This window comes from Chionomys nivalis, chromosome 2 (assembly GCF_950005125.1).
Source record: "Chionomys nivalis chromosome 2, mChiNiv1.1, whole genome shotgun sequence".
In the NCBI taxonomy this organism is placed as follows: Eukaryota; Metazoa; Chordata; class Mammalia; order Rodentia; family Cricetidae; genus Chionomys; species Chionomys nivalis.
This window is the reverse complement of record NC_080087.1, coordinates 44,883,301-44,898,090: the sequence shown is the minus strand read 5'-3', so window position 1 is coordinate 44,898,090 and position 14,790 is coordinate 44,883,301. Positions and strand designations below refer to the sequence as shown.

Below are 14,790 nucleotides of genomic sequence, written 5' to 3'. Positions count from 1 at the left end.
AGGAAGCCATCTTTTGTGTTCTGTGTGATGCATCCTATCAAACATTAAACACCAGAGACAAGTTCTAGACGAGTTCTACTAACTAGTGTGGGAAGTTCTGTCTGTGTTGCTTTTATTGATTATTGAATAAAGAAACTGCTTTTTGCCTATTATAGGGCAGAATAGAGCTGGGTGGTAAAACTAAACTGAATGTTGGGAGAAAGTAGGCAGAGTCAGGGAGAAGCCTTGTAGCTACCACAGGAGACAGACACTTCTGTTGGAGCCCGTGGAAACTTTGCCAGTAGGTCACTACCTTGTGGTGATGAACAGATTAATGGAGATATAGGATATAAGAGATATCTAGAAATACACTTAAGTTATTGGCCAAGCAATATTGCAAATAATATAGTTTCTGTGTGATTATTTCTGATCTGAGCACCAGAAATGAAGGAGCAGCCCCCGCCAACAACTAATCTCTTCATTCTGCACAGGATCAGGATTTCGGAAGAAACTGGGTATCACTTATTTCAATATTGACCTTTTGCAAATAAGGCACAAGTCTAAGAGCTGGGACATGGTCATTGAGTAACTGAGGTCAGACACACAGTTGATGGCAATGGTGAAGCTCAATCCATAGCCCTTGCTTGCTGATTCAGGTGTTTTCTCATCTTACCTAGTTTCTTTCATCATTGCTGAATTTATCAAATAGACATGTGCTTGTTATAGCTTGTGTATACTTAAATATTGTTGCTCTAAAGAATCAAATGAGTGATTCCCATTAAGTAGCCTTTTTATGTTAATGCGTAAAAATTTCTTCTCAAATCAAGGGTGAAATTATGTATATTCATGCAGCTCCAATTTATAAAAATACAACGCAAGATTTTAATCTGACCAAATGCTTTCTACTTCTCCCATAAAGTGTTACTATCATAAATGGTTCAGGTCTTGTATTCAGTGTATTACTTCAAAATATTTCAAAATGTTGATTTATTTTGATAAATTAATTCCTCCTACAACTTCTATACTTCTTTTTTAAGGTCTTCTAAATTAAAATCACATTCCTTAAACAAATATCAGTAATTTATGTTAGCCTAAATAGTTCTTAGCTACCTCTCAACTCAGAGATTCATATATGTGTGTTTGTGTTTGTGTGTGAATATTGGCCAACTACTTGTTAACTGTGCTTGAATTGCTACATTGCTTTTCCTTAATTTTAATATGCTTGTAATTTACATACATAAATATTGCCACTCATGAGAAATTTGGTCAGAGATTATATCTTATTTACTAATTACTAAACTACATTTAATTGGACGAAATAAAGTTTTTGTAATTCCTTAGCCACCCGAAAGGCTGCACTTTCGGGTTCTGAGGCCAGCCCGTGTATCCTAGGTGCACGTGCGTGAGTCACCCGCCATCTGCGTCACCCCCGCCCCCACGTCCGTGCACAGGCGCAGGGTGTAGTGTAGCCTGTCATCAGCATCTGATATAGATATGTCTTCCCCGTCCTGCACATTTGCTGGGAAACCTTTAAAAGCTAAAGGTGCCATTTCCACAGCTTCTTCTTCCACTCCCTCTGTCCACCCCCTCTGTTCACCACTCCCCCAAGCTCAGCCGCACAGATCTTCTTAATAAACTTATACACGTGGGTTTGTTTATGTCTCGTGCTCTATCCCCATCTCCGCAGGACATTTTAGTTCTAATATCCTCTTAGTAGTCATAAGAAGTCAGCGAAAGTGGCCTCCATCACGTGTGCTTATCTATGCGGGTTTCTGGAGCTGAAGTAGAGGAAAAACCTAATGGCGCTGAGAATAAAGGACAAAAAGTGCATCCAAAGACCAGACTGGAAGAGAGGGAGGGACATGGGAACAGTGAAGATGAAAAATACACTTTCTAATCAGTAATTGTTAATTGGTCATGAAAATGGTGAAGAAGCAACACTAACTCCAAAGTTTCCTTGCCTGAGAACACTACTAGATCTAATACAAAGACCTCCCATTCTAACAAAAGAAAATCTAATATTTATTCATTCAACATATTTTAGCATATATTATATCCTAATTTTTAACATTATTCTCCTATCTTACGTTATGAGACACAAGTTTTTCATGACTCTGTTTGGGATTCCTTAAACAGGAGTTGACTTTTGTGACTATGTATTCATGCTTTCCTTCGGCAGGACTTTTTTCAAACAAATAGAAATGTCATCAAAGTCCTATTAAATGGTCCCCAATAAGCCACCCTTTACCTATAGCAGTTCCATTTTTCAGCTTGACTGGTAGGTTTTTCAGTCTTGTTTATATAGGCAGTGCCGTTTTCTATGTCTTTAAGTGTCTACTCTTTTCAACTAATAGAAAGAAAAACAAATACCCAATCAGGTGTAAAAAGCCAAAATCTCATCTTTCTGACTTAGAAATGACTATTGTGTTTATTTAACCTATGTGTGAATGACTGTATCCTCACAATAGTTGTATCAGCCATGTATCCCGGAAATCAGAACAGATAGAGATAACCACCACTGTCTAAGTCAGAGCACGTACTCTGCAGCTGAGAAACCCAGAACTCTACACAGGCAAAGCAGCTCTCTCCCTCCTGCTTCCTATGCCCTTTGTCTATCTCCAATAAAAGGTTAAATGAATATGCGTCATTTCTTTGACTCTCACTGAAATGCATATTTTAGTTATTAACAAACTTTGAAGAAAAAACATTAAAAATGTCAAGAGATGATAAACCACCACGGGGCTTCCTTATTATTTATTATTTTTTTTAGTTTTTGGATGTCTAATGGTGACATGTTCATGGCTTCTGACTCTTCCAGGTTTCCTGTAGACAGTGATGTTCCAAAATTTCCTCATGCCCACCAATTACCAATGCTTTTCAGCCACCCGCAGAAAAGTATGCATTCTTTTTGTCTCCTTCACAAGTTCTTGTTCTCTTTTGATGCTTTTAGAAAACAAATCATGTGTGAAGCAAGACCATTTTTCACGTTCCTAGCACAGTAGAGGATCAGTCAAAATATTTGTACAAGACATGCCGTGCTTCATGGATGGCTGGTGCTAATTAGATGGAGGCCGGTAGGCGAGGCTTCTCTCCAGGGCACAGATGGATTCAGACATTCTGATAGAGACAATTGAATTGGAAGAATGACGGAATTCGCTCCATTAGGCTGAGCGAAGCATCTGAAATGAAATCAACATAACAGTGCCCCTGTCCTTTACTGTCAAGAGTGGAGACCGGGATTTATCTTGCATACGTGCCTCAAATGCATCTTACCAGGGCAACGTGTACCGCCTACCCTAATCCTGCCTCCACGGGAAAAGATTAAAAGGCTTGAGCAATTATAAAGCTGAAGATTGCAATGCGTGATGTGATTTATAAGTGGATAGCAAGGGGAAAGAGGCTGTAACAAGTTCCAGCCAGCATCTCTCTCTCTCAGGTGTGCTTTTGTTTTGAGGAAGTAGAAGGCGGTTATTTTTTCATGAGTCACTATGGCAAAAATTATTGCATTGCTTGTGTGTCTCCAGTGCGTAGAGGGTGGCTTGTCTCTTACGGAGTTCAGTATGTTGCCTTCAGTAATAAATAGTACTTTATTTTATAATGCCTTGTGAGTATTGTTGTGAATATTGTTTAACCATACCATGCTACCTTGTTGAGTTAGTCAATGCTGCTTCAAAGTTTGGTGGGGGTGGACCAGTGAGAGTTTATCCTGGCCTGTATTGGTCACTATGAGTACCCCTGAGTTAATACCACTGTGACCTGTGAGATCTTCTACAGGGAGTACCTCAAAGAATACAAGTATTTGAATAGATGATAGGAGAGAAAACTTAACTATTTTTAATGTTACATAAGAAAACAAACCCTAAATAAGAAAGTAAGTTTTAAAAAGTCAAAGTTTGAAGCCGGGCGGTGGTGGCACACGCCTTTAATCCCAGCACTTGGGAGGCAGAGGCAGGCGGATCTCTGTGAGTTTGAGACCAGCCTGGTCCAAATAATTCTCATTTATCCCTGGGCTTGTCAAGGACTCCTTGGTTTCCACGATATTCCAAATGTGCAGGTACACATTTCTTACTTACAATCCTTTTACCATATTAAAAACTGACGTATTAAATACAGACTCTATACTAACTACATCGACATTCATTGTGACATTATACATTACTTTATTGTTCTGATTTGATGGATAGAAAATTAGGTTCAAGACAAATAACTTGCTCAAAACTATATAGCTAGTGAGTTGTTGGACACAGAATTTAGACCACAGCAAGTCTGACTGCTGATATTAATAATGCTTTAAAAGAAACTGTATGGTTAGGTGTTAAATACATCACTGTTGTGTTATTTTTATGTATATTATATTATTTTTATTTTTTAACATCTGTTTTTTGTGTGTATGCACGTGTATGTATGCACGTGTGTGTGTGTGTGTATGTGTGTGTGTGCATGCCACAGCATGCTTATGGAGGTCAGAGGACAACTTTCTGACAGCTATTTTCTCTGTTCGCAAAGTAAGTTCCAGGAATAGCTTGGCAGCAAATACCCATACCCAGTAAGCCACATTGCCAGTACATATGAAGTTATGATAAAGTATGCAATACATATGTGTGTATAGGTTTCTATTATTGATCTGACAGTTTTGAATTTTTAGCTACATGACATCATAACAGAAATAAGATTGGACCTGAATGACAGATGAGCAGATAAGGGTGCTTGCTACTGAGTCTGATGGCCTGAATTCAATCTCTGGAATTCACATGGTAGAAGAAGAGAACCAACTCACACAAGTTATCCTCTGACCTCTATTCATGTGCTGTGGCATGCTCATGCCACCAGCCTTCTCCCTGGCCATGAAGAAATAAATAAATGTAATATAAGAAATAATTACATAACACATTTTTCATTGTTCTGATAGAATTTAAATTTTTGTGGAGTATTAGACACTGCTGCCAACTGGTAACCATACGAACACAACAAAATGTTCAGGGCAGTGCCCACACCATAGCAAGTGCTCAAGATATTTGTAAAATAACCAAATAAAAAACATCAAATGGTAAGCAAGAAAATAGTCTTCAAATTCAAAGAAGGAGAAAAGAAATAATGTTCTTTCTCAAAACGTGAATTAAAATACTATAACAAGAGAAAAGTTTGATCTGCAACTAAGTCTAAAAAGATTATGTAAATTATGCATATGCACAGACTTTCATACAAATAAATTCACATTTTTTTTCTCAAAATGTCATATCTGATAGTGGTAATGATGATGTTTTAATGGCTAGTGCCATTAGGGGGAAGAAAGATGCTCACACATCTGTATGCCAGGAGCTCTGAAGCCTGAGTAAAGAGTGTGCATTATAAGCTTGAGTGTCAAAAGCATGTCAAGTCCTTTTCCGAGTCGCCGCCAAGATGGCCGAAGTGGAGCAGAAGAAGAAGCGGACCTTCCGCAAGTTCACCTACCGCGGCGTGGATCTGGACCAGCTGCTGGACATGTCCTATGAGCAGCTGATGCAGCTCTACAGCGCCCGGCAGAGGCGACGCCTCAACCGCGGCCTGCGGCGGAAGCAGCACTCGCTGCTCAAGCGCCTGAGAAAGGCCAAGAAGGAGGCGCCGCCCATGGAGAAGCCCGAGGTGGTGAAGACCCACCTGCGGGACATGATCATCCTGCCCGAGATGGTGGGGAGCATGGTGGGCGTGTACAACGGCAAGACCTTCAACCAGGTGGAGATCAAGCCGGAGATGATCGGCCACTACCTGGGCGAGTTCTCCATCACCTACAAGCCTGTGAAGCACGGCCGGCCTGGCATCGGTGCCACCCACTCCTCCCGCTTCATCCCCCTCAAGTAGCTGTGGCCAATAAAGACTCATGTTCAAAAAAAAAAAAAAAAAAAAAAAAGCATGTCAACACTGTTGGCATATAAGAGGTACACATTAACTTCTGTGTACTTGAAATTAAATGACTAACTTTTCATATGAATATTTAAATTGTTTTTATGAAATGATAATAAATCACCATTCAACCAGCTTGCTTCGGAAAAATTCAGTGTAATACTTAATATCAACAGTCGGTGTAATAATTTAAGACTTTGTTCAGAGCTCAAGCTTCCCTCCCCAGCTATAGGACTGGTGCTGGAGGGAGGACTATCTGTTGCCTTTTCCTCACATGACTGGCTGCCTCCCGACTCCTTCAGCATCAAAACAGGGGTGATGCAAAAGAGAGCACGGATAGGGAAAGGACCAAAAAAGAGTTTAGATGACAAATTTTTCAAGATCTGGTACTCTAAAATTTTGGAAATGGTCAAATGTACTACTACATTTGTGGATCCTTAGATAACTTTGTAATACTTGATGTGTTGCCCTGAAGTTTACTGATTGTGGGTTGATGCAACTGTTTTGCCTTTCTCAGTCCTTGAGCATCTCTTGGACCACCTTAGCATCTTTTTATGAAGGATTTTCTACCATTCTGGATAGCATATACAATACTACTCTTGGACAGACTGTAGAATAGCTCCATTAGACAAATACCTTTATTTATTTGTATATTATTTGCTTATTGTGTGTGCATATGTGTCTATGGGTGTGACACATATGTGCTACTATGTCCATGTGAAGGTTGGAGGTGGAGGGAGTTGGTTCTTTTCTTCCACCATGTGGGTCTTAGGGAATCAATCTCAGGTCCTTAGAACTTGGAGGTAAATGTTTTTACCATTTTGTGACACATAGATCATCCCTAGAAATTATAACAACCTTGGCCTTGTGTTGACCACAGTTTTTTCCTCAGCAAAAGTCCTCTGCTTTACTGCCTCCTTCAGCAATTTATCCAACTTTTTGGCTCTGTCTTCATTTTGACAAGTATAATGGCTTTTTCAGAAGTCTCAGTCACTGTCCTTGAGGTAAGTGGTAAGCCTCCCGGTCACTCTCCGGTGGAGTGACAGTTGGCATACCTTATTGATAGCTCTCTGTAGGGAAAGTCTCTCTTCAACCACAAAGTTTCACCCTTTTCAACTTCTACCCTTTTAAATAAGGAAGATGTTCTGAAAATTGACTTGAAAACTCTCTTTTGTACATTATATCTAGGTGATCAAATAGCTGTGCCTCAGGTAAAATGGAGATAGAGTTAAAGACAGGATCTCTACTGTCTCAGTCTAGTTGAAGATGGCTAAATTTCTGATCCACTTGCTTAAACTTTCAGGGTGCTCCAATTACAGGCCCCCACACCACATCTAGTTCTGTGAAGCTGGGGCCGAACACTCTGCCGACCGAGCTGCATCACCATCCTTACTTTTTTTTTTTTTCATTACTGCTCTTGTTGACAGTCTCCTTTTGTAGCCCAGACTGGTCTCAAACTCGCAATTCTCCTTCCTCAGCTTCCCAACTGCTGAAATTGTAGATGCACACCACCACATCTGGTTACAGGAACATGAAACCAAAGGCACTTTGAAAAATGGCAGTATTAAGGATAGGACCCAGGGTTTCACACATGCTGGGCAAATGCTTTAACACTGAGCTAGATGTTAATACTTGGCAATCTTGTGTAACAGTTTCTACATAGAATCATCTGTATTCAATGATCATCCCTCTGCTGAATTTACCAGGAGTTCCAGATGTGTTCTCCAAGTAAGGGACATGGGAGTTATGGGAACACCTTTGAATCTATTTATCACAACATGATAAGCAATGATAACACATTAGATCCATACGGGTATTCACCCATGAGTGTGGCTATGTGTCTACAAGATTCTACAGCTATGGAGCAAACATGGACAGGCACTAGGGTTTGACATCAGTCATTTTAGGAGAAGGGTACAGAACATATTAGCATGAGAAGGAGAAATAGGGGAGGAAAAATGTAGCAATTTAAGAATAAGAATGCAGGGGCTGAAGAGATGGATCAGCAGCCGAGATTACTTGCTGCTCTTGAGGAAGACCAGAATTGGGCACACCCACCCACATCAAGCAGCTTAGCACTATCTGTTCGTCCAGCTCCAGGAGATCACATGCCCTCTTCTTGCCTCTTTGGGCACCTGCATGCCCATTTTATATTTACACACACACACACACACACGCACATGAAAATAGAAATAAATAAATATAATAAATATAACCATTTATATAAAGGTAGCATTTATTTTCTCATGTAACATGTGATCTATTTAGATATATATCATGTTTGAAGAAATTTATGAATACTACTTTAACAAAAGAAAAAGATTTACTCTTTCTGTCTCTTAAAATGCTTCTATAAAGTTGACTGTAGGGCCTAAGTGTTATTTTTTTTAAGGATAAAGTGAAAATAGCAACAACAGAAAACAACAGAAGAAGCAAAGATGTTAGTAACTAAAATAAATTTTTATCCTTAAATTATTGGAGACTTTGGGGATCTTAAGTTGTTTCCATGCATGATTGTAGCAATTTGACTTTAAATCAGAACCCACGTTTGTGTGTGCTTATGTGTGCAAGAGCATGTGCGCATGTGCACACACACATCTCACACAAACCCAGTCATATCATACCAAAGCAATGATTGCTTTAAATATGGTTTACAGAATTAGGAGGTGGAATTCAGTGAAGCAATGTCATGATACTAAAAGCTAACTATAGAGTGTTTTGGTTTTCCCAGGAAAAAGCAAGCAAAACTGTAGGCCAGCTTCCCCATAGTTCAGACAGTTTAAATAATCCCAATATGTGGAAACCAGTGACAGTAGATAAGATGAAAATTGTATAACATAATCATCTATATGCCTGTTTATTTTGTTATAACAAAATTCAATTGTCATTCCGAATCCCAGTGTGTTCAGTTGAAAGCAGGAGAAACTGAGCCAGTGAGGTGAGTTAGAGAAAAAGCGCACAGCTGCCTGGTCTGGCAGTCTGTGTTCATTTTCCAGGTCCCACGTGGTGGATGGAAGGAACTGACTCCCACAAATTGTTCTCTCCCCTTTGGACCTGGACTGGAGACTGGCTCAGTGGCTAAAATCACTTGTTGCTTTTGCAGAGAGCTAGGATTCAATTTCCAGCACCTACCTGGTGGCTCACAACCATCTGTAACTCTGTTGCCCAGAAATCTGAAACCTTCTTAACTTTGTGGACATTAGGCAGATATGAGGTGCATATACACACATGCAAGCAAAACACTTATATATGTAAAATAATAAAACGAATAAATCTATAAGGCATATTTTTGACTTTCATTTCCCAGTTGTGTCACATGCAACATTCTTTACCACATATACACAAAGAAAATATTAGATTCTTTTCTTTCTTTCTGGTTTTGGAAACAGTGTTCCTTTGTGTAGTCTTGGCTCTCCTGGAACTCACTCTGTAGACCAGGTTGGTCTTGAACTCACAGAGATCTGCCTGTCTCTCCCTCCTGAGTGCTGGGGTTAAAGTGGCACCTGCACTCCCACCCACATCCCATCCCCAACTTAGACATTTTTTTTTTTAACAGAAAGAATAAGAAAAGAAAAGGGGAAAGTCTTCTAGGTATGTTGATTGCATTGGTAGGCCTACAGAAACGAGCATCTGCGAGATTTTCCTGGGTCTGTCTGCTTTAGAGGTCACAGTCACCTCCCCACTGCTCCTCTCTCCGGAGCATCATACGCTTTGACACCTTTTGCAGTTTTTCTCTTTCTTCATCCAGACTCTTTATGCCGTCATTCATTTCAGTTTTTAATACTGAAAAGATTAGCACTGTGTTATCATTTACTTTATTTAACAGTCTAGGGGTTTGGCAGCCATTATCAGCGCGGGTGAGATTTCAGGTGCGGTTGGGAACTCAGCTTTGTCCGTGGAGCTGTTAGTGTAGACGACCTTGTAGGTCAAACATGTTTAAACTTTTCTCACGGGCACATGTGACTGTCGCTCTAAACCTGACTCTCATTTCCTTCTCAGCAAACTGGCCTGGTCGGTCCTTCAGCGTGGCCTTTATTGTTCCTCACGTTACTGCTTGCTCTCTTTCTATGATAAATTTATGACCTCCAGAAGGAATTAATTGGACACTCACGGCATCAGGCTCTTCACAGCCACTGTAGGTCTTTCAAAATGTAAAACTTTGTTCCTACTGGGACCTAAATAGTCTCCTGGTGAGGCAAGGACACAGTTATCTGCCTGTGTCTGAAGGAAAAACCTAGTGTTCCCCTTTCCCTACATTTTTAATCCAACATGCTCCCTCCCACTTGCAGAATGGAACATGGTTCACCGCCTACCCTTCACATCCCTGTGAGGACACGTCTCCTTTGTCTTTATTGGTTTGTGTTTTTAATTGGTCACCTCCAGCAAAAGGGCAATCCGTCCATCTACTTAGCATCAGTTATGTATGCTGTGATGTGTTTATTAGCAATAGTGTTGATAAATTGACACATCTTTTAATTAGTTTGTAATGTGCCTGTCCTCAATGACTCCACGCACTCATACACCATGTTCTCCTTAGTACTTTCTGTTTTTTGTGACTCGAACACTTCATAGCTGAAGGAATCTTAGCAACCAGGCATCAGTGTTTCTAAAATCTATGAAGTATCCTAGACCCAGGGGTGGTGTAGGAGGGTATTCTTTCTATGTGTTGTTTTCTTTGGTTGAATAAAGAAGCTGCCTTGGCCTTTTGATAGGGCAACCCTTAGGTGGGCAGAGTAGGCAGAACAGGATGTTGGGAAAAAGGCAGGCTGAGAGAGCCGCCATGGAGCCAGCTGCCAGGTAAAGACATGCTGAATCTCTCCCGGTAAGCCACAGTCACATGGTGATACACAGATTTAATAGAAATGAATTAATCAAGATGGAGAGTTAGTCAATAAGAGGCTAGAGCTAATGGGACAGGCAGTAATTTAATTAATACAATTTCCGTGTGGTTATTTTGGGGGTTAAGCTAGCTGGGTGGCTGGATGCAGCCTGCCACTCTTCTTACTACACAGGGGACAGGAGTACTTGTCTTTATGTATATATTTTGCAACCTTGATCAGAATCGCTCGGGAAGGGTGAAAGAACAGACTTTACATTGGTTGAGTATGGCCTTTGAGCCCAGCATTCAGGAGGCAGAGGCAGGCAGATTTCTGGGAGTTCAAGCTCAAGGCCAGCCTGACCTGTGTAGTAGTGAGTTCCAGGACAGCCAGAGCTACTCAGAAACCCTGCCTGTAAAACCAAACCAAAACAAACAACAGTAAAAAGAAAAGTCCTTGCTGACAGATTCCTAAACTATTGTTTTGCAATTTTGTACTTGAGATTCATTGTACATGATTTTTCAAATTAAAATTAAGAAGGAAAAAAGGATCAATTTTAAAATTTTACAGATTGAGAAGAATGCTAGGAATTGACTTGCCGGGCGGTGGTGGCGCACGCCTTTAATCCCAGCACTTGGGAGGCAGAGGCAGGCGGATCTCTGTGAGTTTGAGACCAGCCTGGTCTACAAGACAGGACAGCCTCCAAAACCACAGAGAAACCTTGTCTCGAAAAACCAAAAAAAAGGAATTGACTTAAGTGATTCTGAGATTATGACAAAAGTCAGTGTATTTCTTAAATTTACTTCTGTTTGATTTTATGTGACCTAATGAGTACAAGTAAGTATTAAATACTTGCATTTTTAGCTTGAATGAGCTTGTTCCAAAGATTGTGTATGTTGCTTTGACAGTATCAGAAATTGTGCTTGACCAATGAATAAAATGATTGAGAATCAGCATATGAGATGGGCCTGTCTGTAGCTGAGTATTGCCGAAGCAAACATGAGACACCTATACCATTCCATAATCAGAACTGAGTTCAGGTCTTAAGAAATTAATTCTATGCTCTCAGATTATATAGTGTAGTATTGTTCTCTAGATTTTTCTTAGTTTAATGTTTAAAAATATATGAGGTTTTTGAGGCAAGATCTCGGTATGCAGCCCACAATGGCCCAGAATCCATGATTCTCCTGCCTCAGCTTCCCAAGTGCTGGGTTTACAGGTATGTGTCACGTCTCAGGAACCTTTTATTGCATCACGTTGTTTTCCTTCCCATGTGTCTGGTATTGAAACTTGTGGTTGAACAAGAACCTATCAGATTCTGTCCCGGGGCTCTTCTACCATGCTGCTCTAGTGGTTTTAAAAGATTTTCTTCATTTTTCTCTTTCCAGGAAAGGGTCTGTCACAAAATCAAGTCTACACACAAACTGCAGTATCTGCTTAGCCATCTCCTATTTTCTCTCTCCTTCCTGATCATTTCTTCTCCCTTTCTTCTTTCTCTCTCTCCTTTTCCTGTTTCTCGTGTGTCATATAAATACACAAATAAGGAGTGAGAAATCCAACACGTTAGCATCGCTCACAGATTGTTAACAAACCTCAGATGTGCTTCTAATTTAAGAGCCAACTGCAGTCTTCGTTCAGTTCTTCAACACACAGCTGCACGCCATGCTAGTCACAATTTCCCCTTTGCAAATATATGATTAAACACTGGCTTAAAGAAATATGAGGACAATTTCCTCCTGCTTTCCTCAAATATCATCTTCAATATTTCAAAGAATCTTTCCCTTATTTATCATCGCATCCTGAAATCTTACTCTTAAAGCCATTGCTATTTGTGTGTGGAAATAAGACTCAAATGCATTCCCTGCCATCCGGCAGAGGTACCATGCCAAGTCTTGAAGCGTGCATACAGGCTTGCCCTCTAGAACATGTGCTTTGTTTCTGCGCCAAGCAGATTCAGCCTTAATACTGAGCACTGGCTGCCATTATGGCCCCAGTTGTTGCAACACTTCCCTGAATATATAGTATAAATGTATATGATCATAACTTGTAGGGAAAAAAGGGAACCAAAGAACATTGAGTAGCATGCTCAACAGTCCTGAGAAGAACTGAGGTCCGTGTGGATGGAGTGACTTGCTTTTGGTTACAGGACCAGTTACGACAGTGGGTCTCCTGTTGTGGTCACCCCCAACCATAAAATTATTTTGTTGCTACTTCATCACTGTAATTTTGCTACTGTTATGAATCATAATAGAAATATCTAATATGTGATCCCCAAGGGGATTGAGACCCACAGGAGAACCACTGGACTACAGTGAGGATGGGTTCCAAGTGATTTCTCTCTCTCTCTCTCTCTCTCTCTCTCTCTCTCTCTCTCTCTCTCTCTCTCTTCAACTTTATTCTGATTTTGGTTGTGCCTGCATGAGCCACTATAGCATGGTAGTTTGCATGAGCTATGAAGATTCACACTAAACAGACTATATGGTTTAGTGGGACTCCAGTGTTTATTAACTGCTATCATAAAGTAACTAGGATGCGATTTTAAGGCTGTTCTTAAGTAATATCTTAGATAATATTATTATCTTTTATAAAACCTGTTACTTACCTTGAGGGCTGATACACTGGAATGAATTTTCATAAAACCAGTGGGAGTGGGGAACTGTATTTTTAGCCTTTCTAGATCAACATTAAGACTTTTGTTTTCTAATTGATGAAAACAAGATCTTAAACTTTGTAAGGTAAATTTTATTGACTCCTTCACATAGTTAAGGACAATCTAAGATGATGTTTATGGTCTGTGACCATTGGAACATATGAAAATAAGCAGGACACCAAGGCTTCTTAGGTGTCTGAAACAGAGAAGAATAGCATCACAGAGCTGTGCAAGGATCAGATGAAAATGTGTCTACAAAATTCTCAGCATAGTGTTGGACCATTGTAAGCCACCAGCATTAAAGATGCCGCATGTTTGCTGCAATTTCTCAATGGAAATCTAAAGGAGACAGGTGATCTGGAGGGAACTTTGAGATGACTTTCCCTGGCATCATTTTTGCAAGATACTTTTGGGCTTATTTCAACTGAGCAAACTCTCTTGGACCAAGATTATGAATTCCAGCAGTTCAATGAACTAAATTTTAACATATAATAGAGAAATTTATCTGTCTGTCTATCTATCTATCTATCTATCTATCTATCTATCTATCTATCTATCTATGTCTTCTGGCATGCTGACATCCTATTTGTGATAAAGCATTATCTGAGATTCACCTGGACTTGCCTCCTAAGTGCTGGTATTAAATGCATGTGCCACCCTCCCTGGTTTACTTTTAATCTTTTGAGAAGAAACTTGAGAACTTTGAATGAGTGATCTGTTGCCTTTGGAGACAGGTTGCGAGTAGTGCTGGGCCCAGTAACTTATGCTTAGGAAGCCTGCTTCTGGCTGTTGTTATTTTATTCATTTTTTTTAAAACATACATTTTCCCCAATAGTCCTATAAGCAATGTGCACTGTGCCTGTAACAATAGGGTAGGATGGTTGGTAACACAGAAGGTTTTCATTAGCTTTTATAGGAAGAACCAGAATGCCTTTTAAACAAAAGCCAACACATTTCCAATTTCTTATCATTTTTTGCTGTCTTTACTGAAAATAGATGTTAGAGACAGAAAGAGGTAAAAGAACTATGAAAAACAGAGAAGAGACAGAAAATGCGTCTACACAGAATTAAAAAAAAAAAAAACCTGAAATTGCAAAATAATACCAAACTTGGCAAAGTCTAAAGCAAATATGTTTTAAATTTGGCCCTGGGAGATTTCTGTGGTGGAATCCACAAAGGACAACCGAGGAAGGAGTCTTCTCCATTTAGATCCTCCTTGATGGGACCTGTAATTTATGCGGTCTCTGGTTAGATCTGAGAGAAGAATTATGCCCATTTGTCTTCAAAAGAAGTTTTAAAGCAGAAAGCTAAGCAGGTATACAAAGGATTTTACATTAATAAAAATGTAATCGTCTTTCTTTGAAGTGAAATAACAACCTTCATCCAGGCTGCCTAATGCCCCAAGTATTTAATCTTAAGCATGCAACTTTAAACAGTTTGCCTAGGGAGAACTGAGGTCAATGT

General features: G+C 39.9%; 1 protein-coding gene and 1 pseudogene across 1 annotated transcript; one reads left to right on the top strand and one right to left on the bottom strand.

Annotated features, from left to right (window-relative positions):
• The first annotated feature begins 5,364 nt into the window (after positions 1-5,364).
• LOC130869890 (40S ribosomal protein S15) lies at positions 5,365-5,837 on the top strand. Its single transcript, XM_057762374.1, has one exon. The coding sequence runs from the start codon at positions 5,380-5,382 to the stop codon at positions 5,815-5,817; it is 438 nt and encodes a 145-aa protein (XP_057618357.1). The 5' UTR covers positions 5,365-5,379; the 3' UTR covers positions 5,818-5,837.
• Positions 5,838-9,678: 3,841 nt separating this feature from the next.
• LOC130867605 (elongin-C-like) overlaps positions 9,679-14,790 on the bottom strand; it is a 31,549-nt pseudogene continuing 26,437 nt past the window's right edge.

What these genes read in the sequence shown, in the direction of transcription:
- LOC130869890 (XM_057762374.1), top strand. Translation starts at nt 5,380, where the DNA reads ATGGCCGAAGTGGAGCAGAAGAAGAAGCGGACCTTCCGCAAGTTCACC.